Raw genomic sequence first — 25,784 nt, 5'->3', positions numbered from 1 at the left:
ATAGAAACGCCTCCAGCTCTGACTGCGCGTGCACGCTGCGCGTCCCTGTGCTTCTCCGTTCAAATAAAGCAGACAGCTGATGACGCACTTTTGAAAGATTACAACGCACGCGCGTAAAAGCAAAGAAAAAAATCGCTCTTGGATCAAACTGATAAATAATTTTCTTTCCAATCGAAAACATGTCCTGCATTTTACGTAATTTCTATTTTTTATTTTTGAAAGAAAAAATTATACTTATAGTTTTTGGGTGGCTGAGATCACAGACAGGGGGGCTGGAGCCACCGTACAAAAGGGCTAGAACTGCCCCTGGTTAAACATGTCTAAAAAAAAGTCTAAAGTTTGGATTCATTTCCAAAGCCATAACAATGAAGCAAATCTGCCCCCTCCGAGAGGGTTTTCTTCACAGTTGGAGATACAATAAGCCAGGAAAGGTCTCGTCTTCTCCCAGAGAAAGCAGACATGTTGATTTTTCTTCAGAAAAATTGCTAACTGTTTTGCTAAGTTGTAATTCTGGATGTTAAATTTGATGTTGGATTTATTTAAATTTAAATTGATATGAATTGAAATGCTCTGTTTAAAATATTTAAAGAGTGATTAATAAACACAAATGGAATTGTTCAAGTATTGTGCATTATTTTACATATTTCTTTTATTATGGAATCGGAATCAGAACCGGGAATCGTAAGGCAGAAATGGAACCGGTATTGGAACCGGAAAATTTCTTTTGATACCCAACGCTAATTACAATGCAGACTGACGAGGTGCACATGCGCAGTTGAAAATAAGTCTGTTAACTGCAAACAGCAAAATTAATACTTAATACCAAAAGAAATATTGCAGTAATTTAATAAGGATTTTTGTGAAAAAGAAAATAATGTATTACATTTATATTGCACTTATAACTCGTTATGACAGCAGACCAGTGAACTTGGACTCATGTGGATATAACTTTCCAATCGACTTTGTATTGACTTTGTATTGAGTTTGTATTGAGTTTACCAGACGCTTTATTTACACTCTTTGGTAATATATTTATTTCCATGGTTTCACACTTAATCACCCGCACACATAAAATGTCCACTAACGCACACAACCACACACACACAATGTCCACTAACACACACACACACCCCCCACACAAAATGTCCACTAACAAACACAAACACACCCCCACACACGCGTTGTGTTTTCATATTCAAATCATATTTGTTTCCTCTCTGTTATTTATGAATTTAGTTGCATTAGTCAGCTTTGACCTGGGGACATGCTGACTAATGTTTGACATACACCAGACAGTGGTGTATTTGATTACATTTGTTTTATTTGAATTTTTATTACCTTCAAGTTTTCTGTGCCGTTTGTAATGTGTGTGTGTTCCTCTCAGCTAACAGTGTGTTAAAGCCAAGGACATGAAACACGAATGATGGAAATTCTGCCTCGCCGTGTTCCTCGCTCTCCCCCGCCTGCCTGGCCGTGTTCCTCGCTCTCCCCCGCCTGCCTCACCGTGTTCCTCGCTCTCCCCCGCCTGCCTCACCGTGTTCCTCGCTCTCCCCCGCTTGCCTCACAGTGTTCCTCGCTCTCCCCCGCCTGCCTCACCGTGTTCCTCGCTCTCCCCCGCCTGCCTCACCGTGTTCCTCGCTCTCCCCCGCCTGCCTGGCCGCGTTCCTCGCTCTCCCCCGCCTGCCTGCCTGGCCGCGTTCCTCGCTGCCCCGCCTGCCTGCCTGGCCGCGTTCCTCGCTGCCCCGCCTGCCTGCCTGGCCGCGTTGGAGTATCATCAGGAATTGGCTTGAACTTCTTTCTGAATGGACACTAGGAGGATGTTGTTGCTTTTGTGTCTGTGCCATGTGCTTTTGTTTGTTTTATGTATCACATGTTAGCCCCGCCCTTTCCTTAATGTTCCCACTTGTGCACACCTGTTCCTTGTGTTTCAATTATGGTCACCACTATTTATGCCGTGTGTCTTACGTCTGCTTTTCACCGAGTCCTTGTATTTTGTTTTGCTGTCTCTTTGTTTGTTGTATCTGTGTACCTGTATTTTCTGTTTCCAGTCTCCTAGTGTTTTTTGCCCTTTGTTATTTTTACCTTAATAAACCCCCTTTTATATTATCCTGCATTTGGGTCTATACTTTTATCTGTTTATCTATAATATAATTATAATATCCTGGCCTTCTATAATTAGTCATATCTGAAGTTCTAAGATCCTGTAGGGTTGATTCTGAATCTGTATGATCCTGTCTGTATGAGCGATATTTTGCCAGTAAATAAATAAAAACAAAACCTATTTGTTCTCTGTTATGTGTCTGTTTAAAAAGCTCTTTAAAAAAATGCATCTTTCCTGTTATAAAAAACAAATTGATATAAAACAATCTCAGATATTTATGGACAGTTTGGAGATTAGATCATAACCGTTAATATTTTAACATTTAGCAGCAGTTTTACTAATTTGAATCTTGTGTGCTTTAACTCCCTTTATTTGAATATATTCTGGGAAGGTAAGATTCTGACTTGTGTACTAGCTGCTTAATTTACTTTGTTCTTTTTTTCTGATTTGAATTTTGTTATATTGTATAGCGTTGTTGATCTTAGAGCTTGTCTTTGCTTATTAGTTCTTTCAGCTGATTAATCAGGAGTAGTTTCCGTCTCCCTTAAGGTGTGAAGCTTCTCTGCTATGTTAGAACACGTAATTCTTTGTTTTGCTCTTCTAGCGCTGCAATATGTTGAGCATGCTCATGCTCTGAAGTAACACAAAATTTCAGGTCACAACAGATAATTTATTTGACATTTTGTTTCTGATAGAAGCACCTAGCACCTTTTTGCACTCTTCAATAAACCATACTTTGTCTGGATGAATGCCATATTTCTTTGTCAAATTCTGTTTGACTAAGTCTCACTATAGCATTCATTTGCTCTTCTAACATTGATTTGAACTCTCCACTAGTCCACAAGGGGGAGCTAATTCACCTTTTTCAGTAGTGGGGATCAGTCTTGTATTCTTTTAAAACACTTTGACTTTCTATGGGATTTCTCTTATTAGACAATCTTCTGTTAGTTTATCTAAAGTAGAGACTATTCCATGATTTATAGAGGATAAATCAAAACTCTTCCCTGATAAACAAGCTCACGGCGTAGGCAGGTGGGGGGAGCAAGGCACACGGCGAGTCAGGTGGGGGGAGCAAGGCACATGGCGAGGAAGGTGGGGGGAGCAAGGCACACGGCGAGGCAGGTGGGGGGAGCAAGGCACACGGCGATGTCCACAGCCGGGCTGAAGGGCCGAGCACAGGGGCGTAGATTACGCGGGGGACATGTCCCCCGCACTTTTTATAAAAAGTAAATTCGTCCCCCTCACTTTTTTAGTGGAGAGTTGTGTTCACCACATGTTGAGGTTTTAATGGAGCAATGTATATAAATGCAGAGTGATTTAAAATTCAAAGAGACAAGAAAGTTCAAGATAGTCTATACATGACGTTCACGGCAATCAGTCACTCACTTGTCACATCATCATCACGTGCCCCCAGTACTGTAGCTCGAGTCGCACCCGCGGTCCAGCATTCGGTTACGATGAGCTCAAAGGGGCAAAAAACGCTTCACTCCTTTTTTATAAAAATGTCAAGCAGTGTAAGTTGGCATATGGATCAGAATTGTGTTGTGTTGTTTAGTAACTCCGCCTGTTGCTCTTGTTGAATAATTATCAAGTTTTAATTTAAGTTAAGTTTAATTTAAAGGATTATAAGGAAAAATAGCTGCTTTGACAAACGTTATATAAACTCTTTTATAACGTCTTTTGTTTTAACAAGTGTGTTATCATGGGGCGATGTGGTGGCTCAGTGGTTAAGGTGTTGGGCTACTGATCGGAAGGTCATGGGTTCGAACCCCAGGTCCACCAAGCTGCCACTGCTGGGCCTCTGTGCAAGGCCCTTAACCCTCAGTTGCTCAGTTGTAAGTCACTCTGGATAAGGGTGTCTGCTAAATGCCGTAAATGTAAATGTTATCAAAACCCTTCAAATAAGAATAAAGATAATGTTGAACTGAGATTTTACAGCATGTTTAACTCTGCCAATTCTACATAATATCAAGTATGTGTCACTGTATGTACACGACAGAGACGAGGACGACGAATAGTGACATTAAAGATGTCATTTTAATAATAAGGAGCAGGTAAATCACACATACATACAACGTAGTAAAGACGATAACCGACAATGAGTGAAGACAGCGGTGATGAGTATAAATAGAGTCCGGGTGAACAGACAGGTGAAGACGGGAAACAAACATGGTGGATGACGGGGTGCAAAGGATGATGGGTAATGTAAAAAAATGTAAATAAGGTACAGAGATGTCCTTTTAAGGGTACTGTCGCAGTGGCAAGCTGTTCTATTTCTTTCTTTCTTTCTTTCTTTCTTTCTTTCTTTCTTTCTTTCTTTCTGTTTTATAATCATATATAATCATAACGCATATAAAGCATGATTAAAAATAAAACCTGTCATCTACACAAGGGTTAACTGAAAAAAAAACAGATAACACTAGACATTTCGTCCCCCCCACTTTTTAAATGATGGCTACACCCCTGGCCAAGAACAACCCCCGACACACCGCCGCCAGACCTACGTCCAGAAAATCAAAAAGGGGGAGGGCGGGAAAAAGTCCCCCCGCAGACAGGCGGCATCCTCCACAGGAAATTTTAGCAATGATGTCATTATACTCAGAAAGATGGGTTAGAAACATTGACACAGCAGAACGGGTGGGTGAATCACATTTGCTAAGCAAAGCAGATTTAAAACTGGCCTCTTCCTGAGTGATGTCAGGATTGGCACTGAAAGTTTTGATTGCCTACAATAATCGCTCTGAAAATGCTACTGGATGCTCTCCTTTCCTCATGTGCACATCAGATATCTTATCCCAGTTAATGGACATCACACCTAGGACTTCAAGCAGTGCCTGTTTCCTCTCTAACTTATTGGCAGATTTAGTTTTGACTTTCTGATTTAACGCTCCAGACAAAGTGTCAGGCAAACACACAGTTAACAGCACACATGCATCACCATCTGTAAATTTGTAAATGTCTGCATATTGCTCCAGAACTTTAAGAAAATCTAATGGATCTTGTTTGAAAGGATCAAATTTACCCATGCTTTTAATCACAGCTTCTAGCTCATTGGGATTAAATCCTCTGACCATAGTAGAGGTCATTGGTTCCTCTGCTCCTTCCTTAGTTGTCAAGTGAAATGGAGCCATGGGGAACTTAACTGTAGTCAGAGTATTGACTCCTGACTGAATGAGAATCTCTTTCTGAGTTCTCATCACTGTCTAACATTTCAGGACCCTGATTACTCCACATGCCACATACAGATGTCTTACTGCTGCTAATTTCAGTTGTGCCATTTTTTATCAGGAATTGACAAGCAACCTTTACTTCCTCTAAATCTTTGAACAATGTTTCCACACATGAACTAAGCATGCTGTTGTTAGTTCTAAGGTGTACAATTTCATTCTGCATCCTAATCTTTTCTTCTTTCCAGATTATCTCACTAGTCTGTTAATATCGTTTAGAGATTATCCCATCATCTAGTCTAGATTGCAGTTGCTCATTTTCAGCCTTTAATGCATTTAAAGTCTTTCTAGTGACTCTGTACGATGCAAGAACTGCTTGCAGTGCATTAGCAATCTGTCCTTTTTTGTTCTTGGGCATTTTAGGGTCATTTTCAAACTTTGAAATAACTAAATTCTTAATAAATGTTGCTATATAAACGTAAATCTTTATTTAAAATGAGTTCTACATAAAATGTATATATATATATATATATGGGTTTATTAAAAATAGCAACATTAAAATTCTATTTAAACAAAGGATTTATGTTTCTCCTCTGTTTCATGGTTATAACATGTCATGAAGTGTAGTTAGTAGGAAATTGCTGCCATGCCATATATAGAAAAAGAAACACTTTCAAAATTAATTTTGAAAATGTAACTACTATATGCTATAGAAGTGCTGAATGAAAAGAGTTTTGGGTATGAATACCAGATGTTATTATTCTTGCAGTTTGTGTGTTTAAGCTATAATGTGGTTTAGGTGCTGCCATATTTTTATAGTTTCAGAATCTCTGCCACTCTACCTGTGACAGTCGCTGCTGCTGAAAGGATGATAAGCTCAAACTGATTAAAAACTACCTGAGATCTACAATGGCTCAAGAACGTCTCAGTGGACTTTCAGTCATTAGCATAAATCATGTGGTCTCACAACAGCTGTCTTATGATGATATCATAGATGACTTTGCTGCTAGAAAGGCAAGGCGAGTAAGGCTGTAGAACATTTGCTATAGCGTTTGCATATAGTGCATTCAAGTTTGTGTATAGTTATTTATTTTTTGTGCAATGCTCTTATTTATAATTTTTGGAATGTTACATATGCTGTAAGAAAGGCAAGGAAAGCAAGGTCTCTGTAATATAGTTTTTTTATATAGTTTGTGTGTGTTTCCAAAATATTTTCAAAATAAAGAAAAACAGGACAAAGCTGTGCAGTTTGTTTCTGTGTAAGTTTATGAACAAAATGATCGGAACACAATTGTCTGTGATTCCAGGGGCACCAGGTGAAATCTTGCCTAGGGCAGCAAATTGGCCAGGGCCGGTCCTGCACCAGCTGCTCTATCCTCTGTCTCTCTCAATCACCACTAAAAAACAGACAGGGTGGTGGTGCAGGTCTACTGTCTTACCTTGTCTCATTAACCTTTAATCTTTTAAGATCCATGCAGTTTAAGTTACCTCTCCATAGGAGAATTCCAGGGAGATAAAGGGGCTTTTTACACCTGGTCACTTCCTGTGTTTTCTGTGATCAGATATCTATCCGACGGTAAAAAGACCAGGTCTAAATGCCCTCTGAAACGTTTTGGAGACTGATATAAATCCGACGGTACAAACCCCTTCAGGAGGTGGTCTGGGACATGTTTCAGATGAAACTGGACAAGTGTAAATGAATGTGGTTGTTCAAGCCACATACGTCATCGCTAAACTCCTCCCAAACGGAAGTACGTCACTCGCAGGTGACTCACGAGTCGTGCATCGTGCCAGAAACAAATAAATGTAAACCCTGTTTTTTGTAGCATAAACGTAGTAACGAGTTTTTTCGTCTTCTTTCTGAAAACCACACACACCAAAGTGTGTTCCATTTCAGTTACCCCGGAAATGAGGTCAAATATATTAGCATTTTGGGCGGGAGTAGAAAGATCGGGTCGATATCTGATTCGCCGAGACGCGTTTATGTGGTCTAATGTAAATGGAACAGTTTTAACAAATCAGATAGATATCGGATCAGAGACAACACATGAAGTGACCGGGTGTAAAAAGGCCCTAAAATCGCGTCAAATAATCTCTCTCTCACACACTCACACACACACACACACACACACACACACACACACACACACACACACACACCACATTTTATTTGATGTACTGATTAACAAATAAAGCATCGATGTTATTTAGGAACAAAACCGACATTTTTTCTGGGACATTTCTCTTTAAACAAACCTGAAACCGAAACTCATCCCTTGGCTGTTTGTGCGCATGCGCGGGTCTCTGTCTCGTCTTCCGGAGTCAGATGTGTTTTTGTTGTCAGTATCTTCATGTGACCAACAGACCGACTACACAGAATGAGGTGAGCAGGTCTTCTGTCTTCTGTATGTGACACTTTATTTACAATAATAACAATAATAAAGGACAATATGTATTTCCCTCTGCTCATGAAGTGACCAAGATCAAATTATGAAGGACTTCCTTCTTCCTGATCTCAGCAAAGGTAAAGGTTTATAAACTCGTTATAACTCTGTATAACTCTTTATAAATAAGGGTGAACGTTCTGATGTGTGATTTTGATCGTTTGCTTCTTTAGATGGGTCAGAGACTTATATCCAGAAGATCAGAAATGTTGCTTTAAAACACAGCCAGTCATCGATTCAACTGAAAAAATACAGTGTGAAGGTGGGATCTTTGGCAGTAACAGCATATAAAGATGAACCTAAGATGAAAGAGGAGTGGGAGAAGTTCTACCTCCCAGATCACATGTACATGGAGGTCATTGGTGTTGTTGAGAAGTTCTCTGGTCACCTGCCCAATGATGGTCTGGTGCTGATGGTATGTGAGGATGGAAAGGTGTTTGCTTATAACGATAACACACTGTATCACATCAATAACAACCTGAAAGAACTATTTGTACATGGTTTCAAGTTACCAGGAATTAAAAGTTACTACCATGGTCAAAGCTTTGAGGACATGGTAAGTTTGTGTTTACATTAAATTCAAAATAATTTACTGATTCAAAATCAGTATGCTCAAAATGTGTGCTTTAACTCTCTTCATTTGAATATATTGTCTTCTGGTAAAGTAGGTTCCTGACTTTTGTATACTATCTGCTTAACTCACTTTGTTCTAGAGTAGTGTGATTTGAATTGTTATATTCTATACCATTGTTGATTTTTATAGTGTTGGTCCTTGTTGTTCTCTCAGCTGATTAATCAGGAGTAGTTTCAGTCTACCTTAAGGTGTGAATTGGGGGCAGGGCTTACCTATTTAAATTGAAGGTGAACCAGCCTACTCTTCAGTGTGCTTTAACTCTCTTCATTTGAATATATTGTCTTCTGGTAAAGTAGGTTCCTGACTTTTGTATACTATCTGCTTAACTCACTTTGTTCTAGAGTAGTGTGATTTGAATTGTTATATTCTATACCATTGTTGATTTTTATAGTGTTGGTCCTTGTTGTTCTCTCAGCTGATTAATCAGGAGTAGTTTCAGTCTACCTTAAGGTGTGAATTGGGGGCAGGGCTTACCTATTTAAATTGAAGGTGAACGAGCCTACTCTTCAGTGTGCTTTAACTCTCTTCATTTGAATATATTGTCTTCTGGTAAAGTAGGTTCCTGACTTTTGTATACTATCTGCTTAACTCACTTTGTTCTAGAGTAGTGTGATTTGAATTGTTATATTCTATACCATTGTTGATTTTTATAGTGTTGGTCCTTGTTGTTCTCTCAGCTGATTAATCAGGAGTAGTTTCAGTCTACCTTAAGGTGTGAATTGGGGGCAGGGCTTACCTATTTAAATTGAAGGTGAACCAGCCTACTCTTCAGTGTGCTTTAACTCTCTTCATTTGAATATATTGTCTTCTGGTAAAGTAGGTTCCTGACTTTTGTATACTATCTGCTTAACTCACTTTGTTCTAGAGTAGTGTGATTTGAATTGTTATATTCTATACCATTGTTGATTTTTATAGTGTTGGTCCTTGTTGTTCTCTCAGCTGATTAATCAGGAGTAGTTTCAGTCTACCTTAAGGTGTGAATTGGGGGCAGGGCTTACCTATTTAAATTGAAGGTTTGTAAGTCTCTCTCTCTCTCTCTCTCTCTCTCATTGTAAACTTTGTGTCTAATACTGTTTTGCTATATTCTACCATACCTTAATTCTCACTCTTGACTGCAAATATGTGCCTTAAACCCATCTCTGTACTCAATTCCTACACTCGCAGACACTCTCGTCCACAGAGCAGAGGTCACAATCCCAGTAACCTCATCTACCCTCCTCTGTTGTGTAAGTCTCAAACAGTGGTGGTAGGTGGGCTCTGGAATTGCCAGTCTGCTGTGAAAAAAGCTGATTTTATCTCTGCTTTAACTTCCCATTACTCCTTTGATTTTCTTGCGCTAACAGAGACCTGGATATCCCCACAGAACACTGCTACACCAGCTGCTTTATCCTCTGCCTATGCTTTCTCTCACTCACCACGAGAAACAGGCAGGGGTGGTGGTACAGGTTTATTGCTGTCAAAGAAATGGTGCTTTACACCTCTCCTCTTGTCTCATTTAACCATCTCCTCTTTTGAATTCCATGCCATTTCAGTTACCTCTCCAATTAACCTTGTTATCATTGTTGTTTACCGCCCTCCTGGTCCCCTAGGTGACTTCCTGGAAGAAATGGACACACTGCTTAGTGCTTTCCCTTCTGATAGCTCCCCCCTGACAGTGCTTGGTGACTTCAACCTCCCCTCTGACAAGCTACATTCTTCTTCCCTCCTGTCTCTTCTCGACTCATTCACACTCACACTCAACAGCTACATCCCCACACACAAAGGAGGTAATGTGCTGGACCTGGTTTTCACCCGTCCTTCTCCAGCTACAGACGTGACTGCTACCCCACTACACGTCTCTGATCATCACCTGGTATCCTTTACCATCACTCTCCCTACCCTACCTAAAACTACCTCTCACCCCTTCGCTCTTACCCGCCGCAACCTTTACTCTGTCTCCCCTTCTTCTGTAGCTTCTGGCACTCTTTCTTCCCTTCCTGATCCTGAGTCTTTTTCCTCACTGCCTTTGGACTCGGCCACAGATACTTTCCTCTCATCTCTTTCCTCAACTATGGACTTCCTCTGCCCTATGTCCACTAAACCCAAGAAAACTTCTTGTTCTGCTCCTTGGCTTTCAGATGTGCTGCGCAACAATCGAAGAGAGCTAAGATCATCAGAGAGAAAGTGGAAGAAATCACAACTTGATGCAGATCTTGATTCTTACCGAACACTCATGGCCAAGTTCTCCTCAGATGTGACCTGCCAAGACTTCCTTCTGACTGTCTGTCTATCTCTCACAGAACAACCTCCAAGACCCCAACCAGTCTGGCTTTAAAGCAGCTCATTCCACAGAGACAGCCCTTTTAGATGTCTCTGAGAAACTACATGCTGCTAGATCAGCCAATCTCTCATCCGTCCTTATCCTCCTTGACCTTTCAGCAGCGTTTGATACGGTCAAACATAAGACTCTCTTAGCCACCCTCAGGAGTCTTGGGATTTGCGGATCAGCTTGGGAATGGTTCGCTTCCTACCTGGAAGGACGCTCATATCAGGTAACATGGAGGGGAGTGACATCTGCTCCACGCAGACTCTCCACTGGCGTCCCACAAGGCTCAGTACTTGGTCCTCTTCTTTTCTCCCTGTATACTCACTCTCTTGGGGAAGTTATTTCCTCACATGGGTTCTCTTACCACTGCTATGCTGATGATACACAACTTATCTTCTCTTTTCCACCCGCAGATGCCACAGCTTCTGACCGGATCTCTGCATGTCTGGCAGAAATTTCATCATGGATGACTGCTCATCAGTTAAAGCTTAATCCTAGCAAAACTGAGCTGCTCTTCATCCCAGGTGATTCATCCCCAGGTCATGATCTTGCTATATCCTTGCACAACAATCTGATCTCCCCTTCAGCCACAGCTCGCAACCTTGGGGTAACCATGGACAATCAACTGTCCTTTTCCTCCCATGTTGCAAATGTGACTCGCTCATGTCGGTTTCTTCTCTACAACATTAGAAGGATTCGACCATTTCTGTCCACACAGGCTGCTCAGGTACTTGTTCAGTCTCTTGTCATTTCTAGACTGGATTACTGCAATGCACTGCTGGCAGGTCTACCTATGAACGCAATCCGTCCTCTGCAAATGATCCAAAATGCAGCTGCCCGGCTTGTTTTCAACCTGCCAAAGTTCTCGCATACCACCCCGCTGCTGCGATCCCTCCACTGGCTTCCGGTAGCTGCACGCATCAGATTCAAAACACTGATGCTGGCCTACAAAGCCAAAAATGGACCAGCTCCCTCTTACCTCAAAGCCCTCATAACTCCTCGCACTGCACCCCGCACCCTCCGATCTACCAGCACTGCTCGACTGGTTCCACCATCTCTCAGGGTAAGAGGCAAGTATACTACAAGACTCTTCTCTGTACTGGCACCAAGGTGGTGGAACGAACTTCCCCTAGAGGTCCGGACAGCTGAGTCACTGGCTATTTTCAAGCGGCGGTTGAAGACCTACTTATTCAGGAAACACTTCAACTAGCACTTCTTCACTATCTTTTGCATTTTAAAAAAAAAAACAAAAAAAAACAAAAAAAAAAACACCTTTGACACTTTCATTGTAACTTTGAACAAATGTTTTAAACTCATGGTATCTTAAGTATGTAACTTAGTGAGCCAGCATTAATGTATTCAATGTTAGAGATTTAAGCACTTATGTACGTCGCTCTGGATAAGGGCGTCTGCCAAATGCTGTAAATGTAAATGTAAAAATCTTGTGCTAACTTTTTAGTTTTTAATATAAAGTATCTGGAGTTATGAAGAATCAAGTTAAGGATGTTTTTAGGAAAATGTAAGCTGTCATTCACCTAAAACCATTAGTGCAATTTAACATCAAGCCCAGATGATTTTCTCTTCTCACTTTTAATACTCTGTTGATCATCTTAGGTTTTTTTATTTATAAACTGAACATGAGGCTAAATGTTTATGTGCATGAGGCTAAAGACAGCAGATTTTTCAAGTTAAGTTACACTTTACTTTGTTGCCTGTAATCTGTTTTGTTAAGAGTTTGGAGAAAAATCTCGATTAACTTAAGGCTGTTGTATGTAATCTGATGGCTTCAACTGTAGATCATTTTTACTTCAGAATCCATCCAACAATCCTAAACTGAATACATGTCAAGAATATCGCTCTATTTAGGTAAAAAAAAATATATATTGTTTTCTCCAATTTTGGTCATCATGTATGAAATTTACATGTATGAAATTGGACGAAACCCTTAACGGCGTCCATAACTACTTTGAAGTCTCTATCAATAAATATATATTACAAATAATAAGAATATAGTGAATTGTAAATCATACTTTTTTGGTATTAAAGCAAGTAAACAGTAGAAGTAACTTCTCAGGAGCAGGTTATACATTCAAAAATGTGCATTAATATTGGGATTAGTGAAAACTTTATTATAATGAATGTTAATGAATGTTAAATTGTGTAGAACATCACTGATAAATGTTGCTCTGTCTGTAGACAGCAGAAGATTGGGACAAGATATGGAAATCCAAAGAAGTGAGAGAGAAGAACCTGATGGAGCAGCAGAAGTTTCTGGAGAGTATGAAGGATTCGTTTCTCACCAACCTGGACATCATCTTTGAGAAAAAGCAAGAAGAGGTGACTAATGCTAAAACTGAGTGGTGTTATCGAGCTCTCTCCATCATCATCATTATCATCATCACTATCATTATCATCATCACCACCATCATAATCACCATCATCACCATAATCACTATCATCACCATAATCACTATCATCACTATCATCACCATAATCACTATCATCATCATCATCATCACCATCATCACCATAATCACATAAATGATATAGAGCATAAATAAAAGGTTAAAATCAGAAGAATAAAGATATAAAGTTAATGTTAACTGCTGCAGTTTAACTGTATGTGATGATGAACTCTAACTGCTTCTTATATATACGTGTCTGTGTTTCTCTACAGCCGAGTTCTTCTGGTGGGAGAGCTAAACCAATTCCTGTTCTGTAAAACAGATCCAGAATATTTCAGAATATCGTCGCTGTCAGGCGGAATCCTCTTATCTCCAAAACCGTTATTTTTCAGGAAATTAAAAAAACGCTGTACCTTATCTGCAGTGCACAGGGTTTAGTCCGCGTTGCAGTGGATTGTCTTTCGCTAAATTCCTGTCCTCAGACGAGCACCAGAACTAGCGGGGGTCAAGATTTTTTTTTTCTTTGAGCCCAGTGTTTTGAAGACATTTACCTCAGAAGACGTGTTGATTCGTAGCGACTCTTCTTGAGGAGAAAGCTCTCCCACGGAGTGAGGAAGAGGTGGACAGTTGAAGTGTCCAATGGAGTTATGAGATTTGCGCTCAAGCTATTTTCAAGACTTTAGATTGGTTAATAACTTGTAAAAATAACAGACCCACGTGGGGACTGACCAATAGCATCCATATGTGAAAAAATATGAAATTGACCAAATTTGGACATACAAGGTTTCCGCCCGACAGCGACGATATATACACTGCAAAAAATGCATCTCTTGAAACAAGGAGGCTGCATCCAGCAGGATGAACTGATTCCAAGGCTAACTCAGTCACACACACACACACACACACGTACATTTTATTCTGTAAAAAAACAGTAATCTACTGGCAGCTGTGGTTGCCAGCATTGTACTGTTAAAACACAGTGGGTTACTGTTATCAAAATTAACAGCAAGATGCTGTTTTGTTAGCAACAGTATCCTACTGCTAAATAACAGTTGTATGCTGTTGCTAACAAAACAGCATCTTGCTATTAATTTTGATAACAGTAACCCACTGTAACAGTACAATGCTGGCCACCACAGCTGCCAGTAGATTAGTGTTTTTACAGAATTTTTTTTACAGTGTATAACTATTCTTTAACAGTAGGATACGGTTACATTAGCTACACCATACAAATGTTATTTAGCGGTATATATTTGTAATTTACAATCACAACCCAATTATTTTAAATTACAAATGCTATTAGACTTGCTATTAGACCTCAGACTTGCTCATTGGGGACAAATACACATACATACATACATACACACATACATACATACATACACACTGTGAACTGTATATATCTTGAATTTTTATTATATTAATTCTTTATACTATTCGACACTTTCAGATTGACTGTCATGGTCTTCTTTTGTACTCTTTTCCCTCGCAAATTATTCTGCCTTCCAAGCTGATCATCCACCTTTTCATCCACTGTCCTTGAGTATCACTTGGACCTTAAAGGAGTGTACAGATTATGTTATAAACTATTGTCCTTGGAGAGCTAGCATGAGAAAAGGCAATGAGAAAATTATGCAAGCCCTGACAAAATCATATAATATTCATATCTTCCAAGACAACAAACCTTGCAGTTTCAATATTTTAGCCAACAAGCCACTAATGTTATGATATGCGAACTAAACATCACAAACTCTTTCAGGCATAAAATAAAATATTTTCCTGTTTTACACAAGTACACTTTAATCAAACATTTTATACAGTGGCCAGAATGAGGCACATAAAGATGGATTTTCTCCGGATGGTAAAAAGTTGTGCCAGCCAGCCTAGAGTGTGATCCTTGTTTACTGAACATGAAGTCATGTCATTTCATATACTTACAGTACCAAGCAGAATCAATTGAGGAGTCACAGGTAAGTTACCAGTCTTCTCAAGGTTAGAAGGAGTGGCAGAAATCTATTGGTAAAGATAAGAATTAGAAATTAAAATCTCCAAAAAAAAATTGTCCCAATAATATTCCACAGTGTACATATTAAAACAAGAATAGCTTATCCAATGTATACTTCTTACCGTTTATTTACTTTTTTGTTAATATTGACTCAAAATACATATTTTCAACATTTAATATCTAACTGTCTATACAGTGCACAGAATGGGAGTCAGAATGGAACACCTAGATGCACAGTGAAAAAAGGAGATTCTTTTGGTTGTTCACTCTGTTTTGAGTTTTGAGTTGAGTTTTTGGATTGACTGAATATCTTCAATGATTGTCTGAATTACTGAGGCTGGAAGCAATGGTTTTGCTTGCAGAGCAGAGCAAGATTCCTTACAAACAGTGTTTCGTCAACATTTTCAGGACTTACATCTGGTTCCTCACAGTTCTCACCTTCATCAGTCTGTGTATCAGACTGAAAATTATCCTCCTGAATCTGCGAGCAGCTGGCTTCAGGTGTCGTGACTGATTGTCTTGTGTCTAAGTTTTCTGGACAAATGAAAGGTAAATGTTGATATAACAGCAAACGTTTTACCACACTGCATAAAAGGACATGTGACTCTTCGACCCTCTTTAATGTGTTTTTTAACATGAGAAATAAAGTCAGGTAAACTAGTACTTTTGGCACCACACAAATCAACATGACATTCTAATGAATTTGTTGTGCACATTGTGGTTTCTGACATATCTTTTATGGTGCCTGTACACATGAGATTTCAAGACCGCGTGTTTTTGAAACGTTCGATTACAGTATGCAGCAACGGAATACACAATTTGAGACATGACTGTGTATTCTCTCATGTGTTTCACGTAAGTCGCAGGGGTAGCACATGTTTCCCCACAGAAATGACAGTGAAACATAATGCAAAGGACAGCAGGAACAATATCTAACAAATTACTGATGCATTCGAGTCGCGCTCAGAAGATAAAATGGCTGACGAAAGTGCAAGATGATTTGACGTTAGATTTTTTTAAATGAACACATTCACAGTAATCTGCCCATAATTATAGCCTATAACCATTCACTATAAACTAGCATAAAATAAACCTGTCTTTCCAACTACAGGTACACGTACAGAGCTTGACAATGTAAAGTTAAACTGAGGTAAAATGGCACAAGCATATCTCTTGTATTTGAACGTTAACGTTACCCGATCACAATTTTGGAAAGTTTCAAGCCCCTAACGGCTAACGACTTGACCGAATCTTTACCGCATGCTTTTTAGAAAGCAATACCAATAAAACAGTGAGTAACATATGGTGTAATCAACCGTTAAATTGTAAAATAATACAAAAATCTAATTTGAGAGCCGAGTTTGCAGATTTTTAGTCAAATAAGCAGAATAAAAGTGAACTCTTACCTGTTAACAACACGATGGCAGATTTCAGACGGTATGTGGTGTCGCTCACAGGGAGAGTTGCGCAGGTCCGCGCTGCTTCGCTCCAGAAATGAGGACGGTCTCTGTTTTGATTGAACCGTTACCCACATATTTTCATGACTTTATTTTTAGAAATAAATTGCAACACATTATATTCAACGGATATATTTTGGGATAACTATTGCCTTCTCTGATTAAAACATTTAAAATTCCCATGTAATATTTATTCTTTAAAGTTATGACAAACATAGATAAAGGTGCAAACTACCTCGTGGTGATAATCCACGTCGCACAAATAAAAAGAAATATGATATAATACCGTTAAAATAACAGTGAAATACTGTTGTTGCTCGACCACTAACCTGAAGTGAACAAGCCTTCCCACAATGCACTGCAAAAAACGGCAATCTACTGATATTTCATAACAGCAATTTGCTGTTAAATTTCTATGTAAATTTACAGATTTTTTTTTTACAGTATACAATGTATAAAATATACAATTTACAATAATGTAACCTTAAACAAAATATTACATTCCATAACAAATATGGTTCAGAATTTCTTGAAACAAATCATTTTCTCTCTTAAACTGAACAATATGAGGTGAAAATGCACAAGTCCGTTAATTGATTCAATTGAACAGAGTACATGGAACAAACGACTCAGTTAGCCAAAGTTTGTGAATCAAATCAATCAGTTCAAAGAGTTGTTGAACTCTTTTCAGTTCAAGTTAAAAAATAATCTCTCCTTTTTGGTAGCAAAAAAATATAGAATGAGTTCGACGAACAAGAGTCTTTTTGTGTCCTCTTACCAGTTGATGATTTCTTAAAAAAGTGTAACGGTTGTATTATTCAGGCATCATACAAATTAGAGGAACACAAGATTGCAAAAGAACTGGTTTCTTTATTCCACCGGTGACATCTCTCACATACAAGTTACTCTCTGTTGTGTTGTTTCTCAAATATTAACGAGTCGACACACGGTATTGTCTCTAGATGAGGATTTTATATGTTATTGCATGACATAGAATGCAGGTGCTACCTGTAGCCATAGTGTGTAAACCTAAAAACTTCCTAACTCCCTGAAATAGAAAGACTGACACCTGCCGTAGCCAATAGGAACACAGTGCCTAATATAACAGCATATGATTGGCTCTTAGCAAAAGCCTGAGAATATTACATCCCCCTTTTTCTAGATGACAAAACATTGCTGTTCAAATAACAACAAAAACAAACTACCATGTACCCAGAATAACATTAGTGTAACAATTACCAGTGCTACAATATTGAAAGCATTGATATATACAACTATAATGAACAGTGTACATTCTTCAATTGAAAAGGGCAGCGATCCGCCTACACCCTTGTACATTCACAAATCCAGAATATCTCTGGGCTTTATCTGTCGTCCATATCTGGTTTTGTACATGGTGGGTTTGGAAAAAACATCTGCGTGCCCAGGTGTATCTGAAATGTCATTTCCAGATGTTGTACAAGGCATATCATCAGCATCACCTAAAGCCTGATTAGAGTCACTACTGTGCAGTTCTGGTGCACACAGGAGGTGACGTCTGTTTCGTCGGTATTCCTGTCCGTCAGCCGTACGCACGTGATATGATCTCTCAGCCTTTGCTGCTTTGATGATGGTAGCTGGCTTCCAGTACCCTCGTTCCTGTACTCTGACTGCCTGTCCTTCCGTGAGCTGAGGTAAGGGTCTAGCTGATCTGTCGTAATAGCTTTTCTGGTGCTGTTGTTTGTGCAGCCTTTTTGCTCTGACATCCTTACAGCTGATGACCTTTGGTAGGAGTTGCTGATTGGTATTGGGAAGGGTTGATCGGAGACGGCGACTCATTAACAGCTGAGCCGGGGACTTAAAACCATCAACTGGGCAATTGCGATATTCCAGGAGACTGAGGTACGGGTCACGTTTATCAGCCTTTGCCTTTTCCAGCAACATTTTGGCAGTGTGCACAGATTTCTCTGCCAATCCGTTACTTTGCGGATAGTATGGGCTTGTGGTGGTATGTGTGAATTCCCATGCTTTAACAAATGACTCAAACTCGCCCGAACTGTACTGAGGGCCGTTATCTGAAATGACAGTCTCTGGGATCCCATGTCGTGCGAAGGCAGCTTTCAGCTTGTGTATAACAGCAGTAGAAGTTGTGCTGTGAAGTCTGTCCAGCTCGAAATACCTGCTGTAGTAGTCAACTGTCACCAGATAGTCCTCATTGTTCCAGGTAAACAAATCAGTAGCCACTATTTGCCATGGCCTATCTGGGATTCTGTGACTGATCATGGGCTCTTTGGTGTTAGAAGGGCGATATGTGAGGCAGATTGAACATTTGCTAATGATGCTCTCTATTTCTTTTCCCATCCCAGGCCAGAACATGATGTCACGGGCTCTCTGCTTGCATTTCTCAATGCCCAGGTGACTGGCATGTACACGTGATAACATGTCTGGACGAAGACTTGTGGGCATTATAATCTTTTCACCTTTGAAGATTATTCCATGCAGGTATGAGAGCTCATCGCGGTGATTCCAAAATTCTGACACGATCATGGGGCATTTTTTCTTTTCCTCAGGCCAGCCGTTTTGTATGACTTCCTTTAGTTTCTGAAACTGAGGGTCTTTTTCTGTTTCAGTTCTAATTTCCTCCAGCTTTGAGTCACTGACAGGAAGGCTGCTGTACACAGTGTGCACCTGAATGTCCATGCCTTCAGTAAGGCTCATATCCTGGTCAAAAAGTGACTTTCTTGAGAGCGTGTCAGCTACAGGGATGTCCTTGCCTGGTCGATATACAATGGTGAAGTTGTACTTCTGTAACTGAAGGATCATTCTCTGTAGCCTTGGAGGAACTGAAGCCAGGGGTTTCCTCATTATGGACTCCAGGGGCTTGTGGTCACTCTCAATGACAATTTGGCGGCCATAGATGTATTGATGGAAACGTTTACAGCCAAATAACACAGCGAAAAGCTCCTTTTCAATTTGAGCGTAATTGATCTCACTCTCAGAGAGGGACTTAGATGCATATGCAACCGGCCTTTCATCTTGCAGCAAAACTGCCCCAAGCCCGTACTTTGAAGCGTCGACCTGTAGCCTGAGCTCTTTGACAGGATCAAAATATGCTAAGACTGGGCCTGGTTCACATGTGAGCAACTCTTTTACTTTCCTGAAAGCTTTGTCATGGTGGGCATCCCAGACAAACTCACTCGACTCCTTCAGGAGTTGACGTAATGGTGCGTTGACATCAGCAAGGCCAGGTGCAAATTTAGAGAGATAATTGACCATACCCAGCACTGTCTCGAGCTCTCCTTTGTCTTTGGGTGGCTCCATGCTTCTTACAGCAGCGACTTTTGCAGGGTCAGGTTTAACCCCTTCTGCAGTGAGTAGATGTCCAAAATAGCTCACCTCTGTCGCACAGATGACACTCTTTTCTGGGTTGAGCTTAACCCCTCTCTGTCTGGAACGCTGAAGCATTGCAAGTAGGTTCTCATCATGTTCTGCTTTAGATTTTCCAAAAATGAGAATATCATCAACAATGACCATGACCCCATTTAGGCCTTCATATGTCTCATCGATTTTCCGCTGAAACTCATCTTGGGCTGAGATCAAACCGAAGGGAAGGCGTCGAAAACGGTAACGTCCAAAGACTGTGTTAAACGTAGTCAGTTTTGACCATTCCTCGGTGAGCTTAATAGCCCAATAGCCTGATCGTGCATCAAGAATGCTAAAGTATTGAGCACCAGCTAGCTTGCATGTTAAGTCTTCAAGAGTGGGCAATGGGTAATGAGGTCGCTTAATAGCTTTGTTAAGGTCCCTCGGGTCTAGACACCCGTAATTTTCCTGTGCGTGGTTTTTCCGCTACAACCATTGAGTTAACCCATTCAGTTGGCTCTGTGACTTTACTGATAACATCCTGCTTTTCCATGCTATCAAGCTCATCTTTAAGGCGGCTGCGTAGTGCGAGAGGAATACGTCTAGGTGGGTGGACTACAGGGGTTGCGTGTGGGTCCAAATGTATGGTACACTCACCGGGAAACAGTCCAATTCCTTTGAAGACATCTGCGAATTCCTTTAAAACTGGCACTTCCAACTGTTTTTCTGATACAGAGAGTACAAGATTAATTAGACCAAAGTCTATGCAGCCCTTTAGGCCTATGACAGGAGGTGCAATTGTGTCAACCACGTAAAATGTCAGGATCATTTCAATGTCTCTGTGTTTGCATATCAGGTCACATTTGCCTTTTACCGACAAGCGCTCTCCACCGTATCCAAACAGAAGGCGAGATGTCTGCTGTAACGTGCACTGGGTACTCAACTTGGCATATTCGTGTATGGGAATGACATTGGCAGAGGATCCAGTGTCCAGTTTGAACCTGATTTTGAGTTGTTTAGGGCCTGTTTTAATGTTTACAAAAGCCTTTTCCATCTCTGAGCTTTGTCCGCCCTGTGTGACTGAATCAATAAACAGCTCATCATCACTCTCCTCAGTCTGGTCTGAGAGTCCTTTGCTTATTGCATGTACAGTTTTTTCACTGCCGGAACGACATACTTTTGCAAAGTGGTTTAATTTGCCACATAATTTGCACACTTTTCCTTTTGCAGGACACTGAGATCGATTAGTGTGAAGATTATTTCCACAATAACCGCATCCTTTTGTCTGCACTGAGGTTGCACTTCTGTGTTGCAGATTCTCACTGTATTTCTTTGTGTGCTTAGCATTATGTTGCTTTGAAACTGCCCCTGTTCGCGTGTGACGAAAAACTGAGTGCACTGCATGTTCACGTGGAGTACTCATACTATTTGAGATGGTTTTCAACTGTGCTTGAGCTAACTCGTGAGATCTAGCGATGTCTATTGCTTTTTCAAGTGTTAATTCAGAGCCTGCATTCAAAGGTTTCTCTCTCACTTTGGGTGAATGTATCCCGAAAACAATGCGATCGCGGACCATCTCGTTGCTATTTGCATAATTACAATCCTTGACAAGCAAACGCAGGTCAGTCACAAAGTGCTCGAAGGGTTCGCGGTCTCCCCGTATTTTTTCGTGAAATTTATAACGGGCAAATATGACGTTTGCTTTGTTTTCAACATATGCTGTAAAGCAGTCGTAATACGATTTTAAGACCTTTGCTTCGTCTGCAGACAGAGACCATGTATTAAAAATATCACGGCCTTTTCTCTGACCCATAGGAGAAGATAACTACATTTTTCATCCTCACCCTTCCTTTTTAGGGGTCCGCTGAACATCAGCTCCGCATGCTGCTGAAACTTGCGCCATGCTTCCGGCAGGTTTGTTGCTTCCCAGTTCATCGTGGGCATCGGGACTCCAGAAGTATCCATTTCCGTGCAATCCGTTCACTCTGACACCATGTTGTGTTGTTTCTCAAATATTAACGAGTCGACACACTGTATTGTCTCTAGATGAGGATTTTATATGTTATTGCATGACATAGAATGCAGGTGCTACCTGTAGCCATAGTGTGTAAACCTAAAAACTTCCTAACTCCCTGAAATAGAAAGACTGACACCTGCCGTAGCCAATAGGAACACAGTGCCTAATATAACAGCATATGATTGGCTCTTAGCAAAAGCCTGAGAATATTACACTCTCTTCTTCACTCAATGCACCCAGCTTTATACTACCCATCCTACCCCACCTAGTGGACCCAAACAACATCCCACTCATTACAACGGTGAATCAGATTCATGCACATTTAATCACGTCCGATACCAGACAATTCCTCTCCAGAAGAGTTAAATATGGTACATATATCCCAACAAGCTCATTTCAATATTCCAATTCCCCGTTGGATTGCATCAGATTCTCTTTCAAATAATCACTTATCGTTTTCTCACTCCGATGACAATTTCATATCACTATAATTCTTCCAGAAATTTGATTTTTTTTGCATTCAATCTTTCTCTCCACACGTGGAAACGTTCTTGTATACCACTTTGTATAGCAGCTTCGTTTAAATTTCCCCCCTCTGACTCTGATTTCTCCGCCTCTAACGCTCACAGTTGTAGCTGCGCCATCTTGTCTCTCCTCCTCCTCCTCCTCTCTCCCGCTGCCCGTGCAGCAGCGCCGTGGGCGGGGCTTAGGAAAGTGCTATTTAATGATTGGCTTATGAAAGATTGGCTCTTAGGGGATTCTTAGGAGATTGGCTCTCACTGGATTGAGAGCCGTGATTGGACAAAACAACTTTCTTTCTGATTAGTAACCTGGTTACTCGGGTTATGCAGGTCCCTCTGCATCCTTCAGGCTGTGAAGTCACTGCGGAAGGGTGTCCACTAGACATTTCCACAGATGCACTCTTAAGAGTATCAGTCCCCTCCAATGGTGATGGCGGCTCAACTGATTAAGGCTCTGGGTTGTTGATCGGAGGATCGGGGTTCAAGGCTCCGCACAGCCAAGCTGCCACCGCTGGGCCCTTGAGCAAGGCCCTCAACTCTCCCTGCTCAACCCTAGCTGCCCCTGCACTCTGACCCCAACCTCCTCAGTTGGTATGTAATGTGCTGTAATGTATATGTGGGGATAATAAAGGCTTCTATGCCCCGTTCTATCTATGATACACTGAAGGCTGTACGGAGCCCTTGCAGTAATGAGTGTACGGCCAATGAAAGTGTATTAACCAACTTAGGGTAATGCGATGTGAATGATGTTGTGGCTAAGGTTCAGTTGTATCAAGCTCAGTTACTGAACAGCTTGAGGAGTCAGCTACAAACTATTCAACACACATGCAGGAAGTGAACTTCAACAAGAAGCTTTGGGACTCGGAGTCCTTTAAAGATGCATTTGCTGCAGTTTCAACATCATATAGACAGGACAGTGTCATAAAAGACGGAAGCAGAAGAGGTTTCGGTCGGATTAGCAGTTTGTTGTCAGAAAAGAGAAAAACAAAGAGACCTCGCAATAAAAAACAAATGTTTCCATAAACCCTGATAAAGAGTTTAGAACAATTATTGTCTCATCCAAAAATCTTTGCCATGATAAATGTTGGATCTCAAAAATGCAGCAGTGGATATTTTTATGATATCATAGATGGCAAACTAATACTTTCACAACCTTTATTTTCATCTAGACCCTCTGCTTTACAGATAATCCTTTATTCGGATGAAATCCAAATTTGCAATCCACTTGGGTCTCATGCTTCAAAGAATAAGTTGCTCATGTTTTACTACACTTTGGGTAACATTAATACAAAGTACAGGTCAAAATGAGCTTACCCAGAATATTCCTTGGATAAACTTAAGTGCTGTCTGTTAAGTGTTTATATTCACACAAGCAATTTGTCTTATGATTTTTCAAATACATGAACGGACACAAACAAAAGATCACTAAAACAACAAAAAACAAGTGTTTGACCTTTCTTAAGATTCTTGAAGTTAGAGTTTTTAGGGGTGGTATTATTCTTAAAATTAGCACAACAATCAAATTGAACATGCACCAAAACTTGCACTTCATAGCTTTCACTTGTTTCTGGTAAAATCTACCTCAAAAGGAGCTAACATTTACTTGTCAAGAAAGAAGAAGACCAAATTTCTTAAATTAAGAATTATGAGCTAGTGTGCAATGTATTTTACAAGACTTTTTCTCTTTTATTACAAAAAAACATGATATTTTTAGATATTTTCTAAAAATAAGATTTTTTTTTTGCTTTCTTAGATTTTGTTTTTTTGCAGTGTGTATATATATATATATATATATATATATATATATATATATATATATTTTTTATTTTAACAATAACACAACACAGTGGTACAGTAACAAGTATCAGGTTCCAATGTAAAAAAAAAAAAGTACAATTTTGGTGATGGTGATTACGTAGGTATGAATTTAAACAAATTAGCATATCGTGACATCACTGACTGGGTCTTCAACCAGTGCCTTTGGGCACATCATTGCAAACATTTTGATGCAGGCTATATAGACCACAAACAAATTGAAATCTTTGTCAAAAACATGTTTATTGCATGAATTTCAGGTGCATTTATTTGAAGAAAAATAATGAGGTAGAATCAAGAAATAAAGAAGCCACTACATTTCCATCAAGTCAGTCGACATGGTAGAAGGGATGGGAAAAGATCTGGACACAGTTTTTCCAGCCAAGTTAAAGTGGTGTCGAGCTGTTTTAATGAATTGTTTAGATGTATTATGATGCCCGAACCCATATGACTTTGAACGGTGACGGTGAACATTTTGTTTACTGCAGCCGTAGCCATCATTACCAAGTGCGAACCGTTAACTCTGACAGTGAATGAGAGAATGAAACGAAGCGAACGCACAGGCCATAGTGTGACGTCCGCTAACCAATAGTGTAAACATAGGTGACATCACAGGTTTTTATTTAAAAGAAAGAATGTAGCCTTTGTTTGTATGTAGGCCTAAGCAATTTATATATTTACAATACTTACTAAAATCTAATTAATATTATTTTATTGCTTTTGTATTAGTTGTTTGAAGAGTAAAAAAAATAAAAAATTGGTCAGTCTTAACGCAAATTTACAACCGGCAAGTTGGTCGGAAAAAAAAAACTGAGTCTGTCCTAAATGGACAGGGTTGGTCGGGTTACAGCAAACAAGAATATTTTTAAGGATGGCCGAAATAAGTAAAATGAAAAAAGAAAAAAAAAAAAAAACATACATATACACACACACACACACACACACACACACACACACACACACATATATACACATACATATACATATACACACACAATATGATACAGCAGGGCATATCAGTAAATAACAGGGTCATTTTATAGACCAAAAATTAAAAGAATATATCAGCTACTGAACATCTTCCAGAAAGTTCCACAAAGAAGACCAAGTTAGGCAAAAAACATCTGATCTTTGATGCAAATCATAAGTTAGTTTTTCCAGAGGTAGAAGTGTGGCGACTTGACTTATCCACATATTGACTGAGGGTATCTGAGGAGTTGACCACAGTAATAATATACATTTTTTCGCTAAGTATATACAAAAGTGCAGTACACTTTCTTTGTCACAGTCAAGGCACAGACCGGTTTTACAGTTCAGAAGGTAAACATTAGGGGACAGTGCAAAAGTCTTTTCGATAATCTTCTGAATAATCTTATGGATCTCTTTCCAGTAACCTTTGATTTTATCCCAATCCCAAAACACATTCATCACTGTGCCAATGTCCGTCCTACATTTGAAACATAATTGAGAAGAGTTGGGGAACATTTTATGAAGTCAAACTGGAGTTAGATAAGTCCTGTGGATAAATTTAGAATTTTGTTCAAGAGCCGGTATTGAGACACCTTTGGGGA

At 39.9% G+C, this 25,784-nt stretch overlaps 2 protein-coding genes across 2 annotated transcripts in view; both read left to right on the top strand.

The window, feature by feature from the left end:
• Positions 1-25,784, top strand: part of LOC132842545 (uncharacterized) — a 74,452-nt gene that overhangs the window by 35,925 nt on the left and 12,743 nt on the right. The gene's annotated exons all lie outside the window — the stretch shown is intronic.
• Positions 7,361-13,988, top strand: LOC132842549 (uncharacterized). The gene is made up of 5 exons (XM_060865282.1): positions 7,361-7,651; positions 7,743-7,792; positions 7,886-8,268; positions 12,848-12,988; positions 13,329-13,988. The coding sequence occupies exons 1-5, from the start codon at positions 7,647-7,649 to the stop codon at positions 13,371-13,373; spliced, it is 624 nt and encodes a 207-aa protein (XP_060721265.1). The 5' UTR covers positions 7,361-7,646; the 3' UTR covers positions 13,374-13,988.

Source organism: Tachysurus vachellii, chromosome 3, assembly GCF_030014155.1.
Source record: "Tachysurus vachellii isolate PV-2020 chromosome 3, HZAU_Pvac_v1, whole genome shotgun sequence".
NCBI classification, from domain to species: domain Eukaryota; kingdom Metazoa; phylum Chordata; class Actinopteri; order Siluriformes; family Bagridae; genus Tachysurus; species Tachysurus vachellii.
The sequence above is the reverse complement of the archived record's forward strand: the minus strand, read 5'-3'. Positions and strand labels throughout refer to the sequence as shown.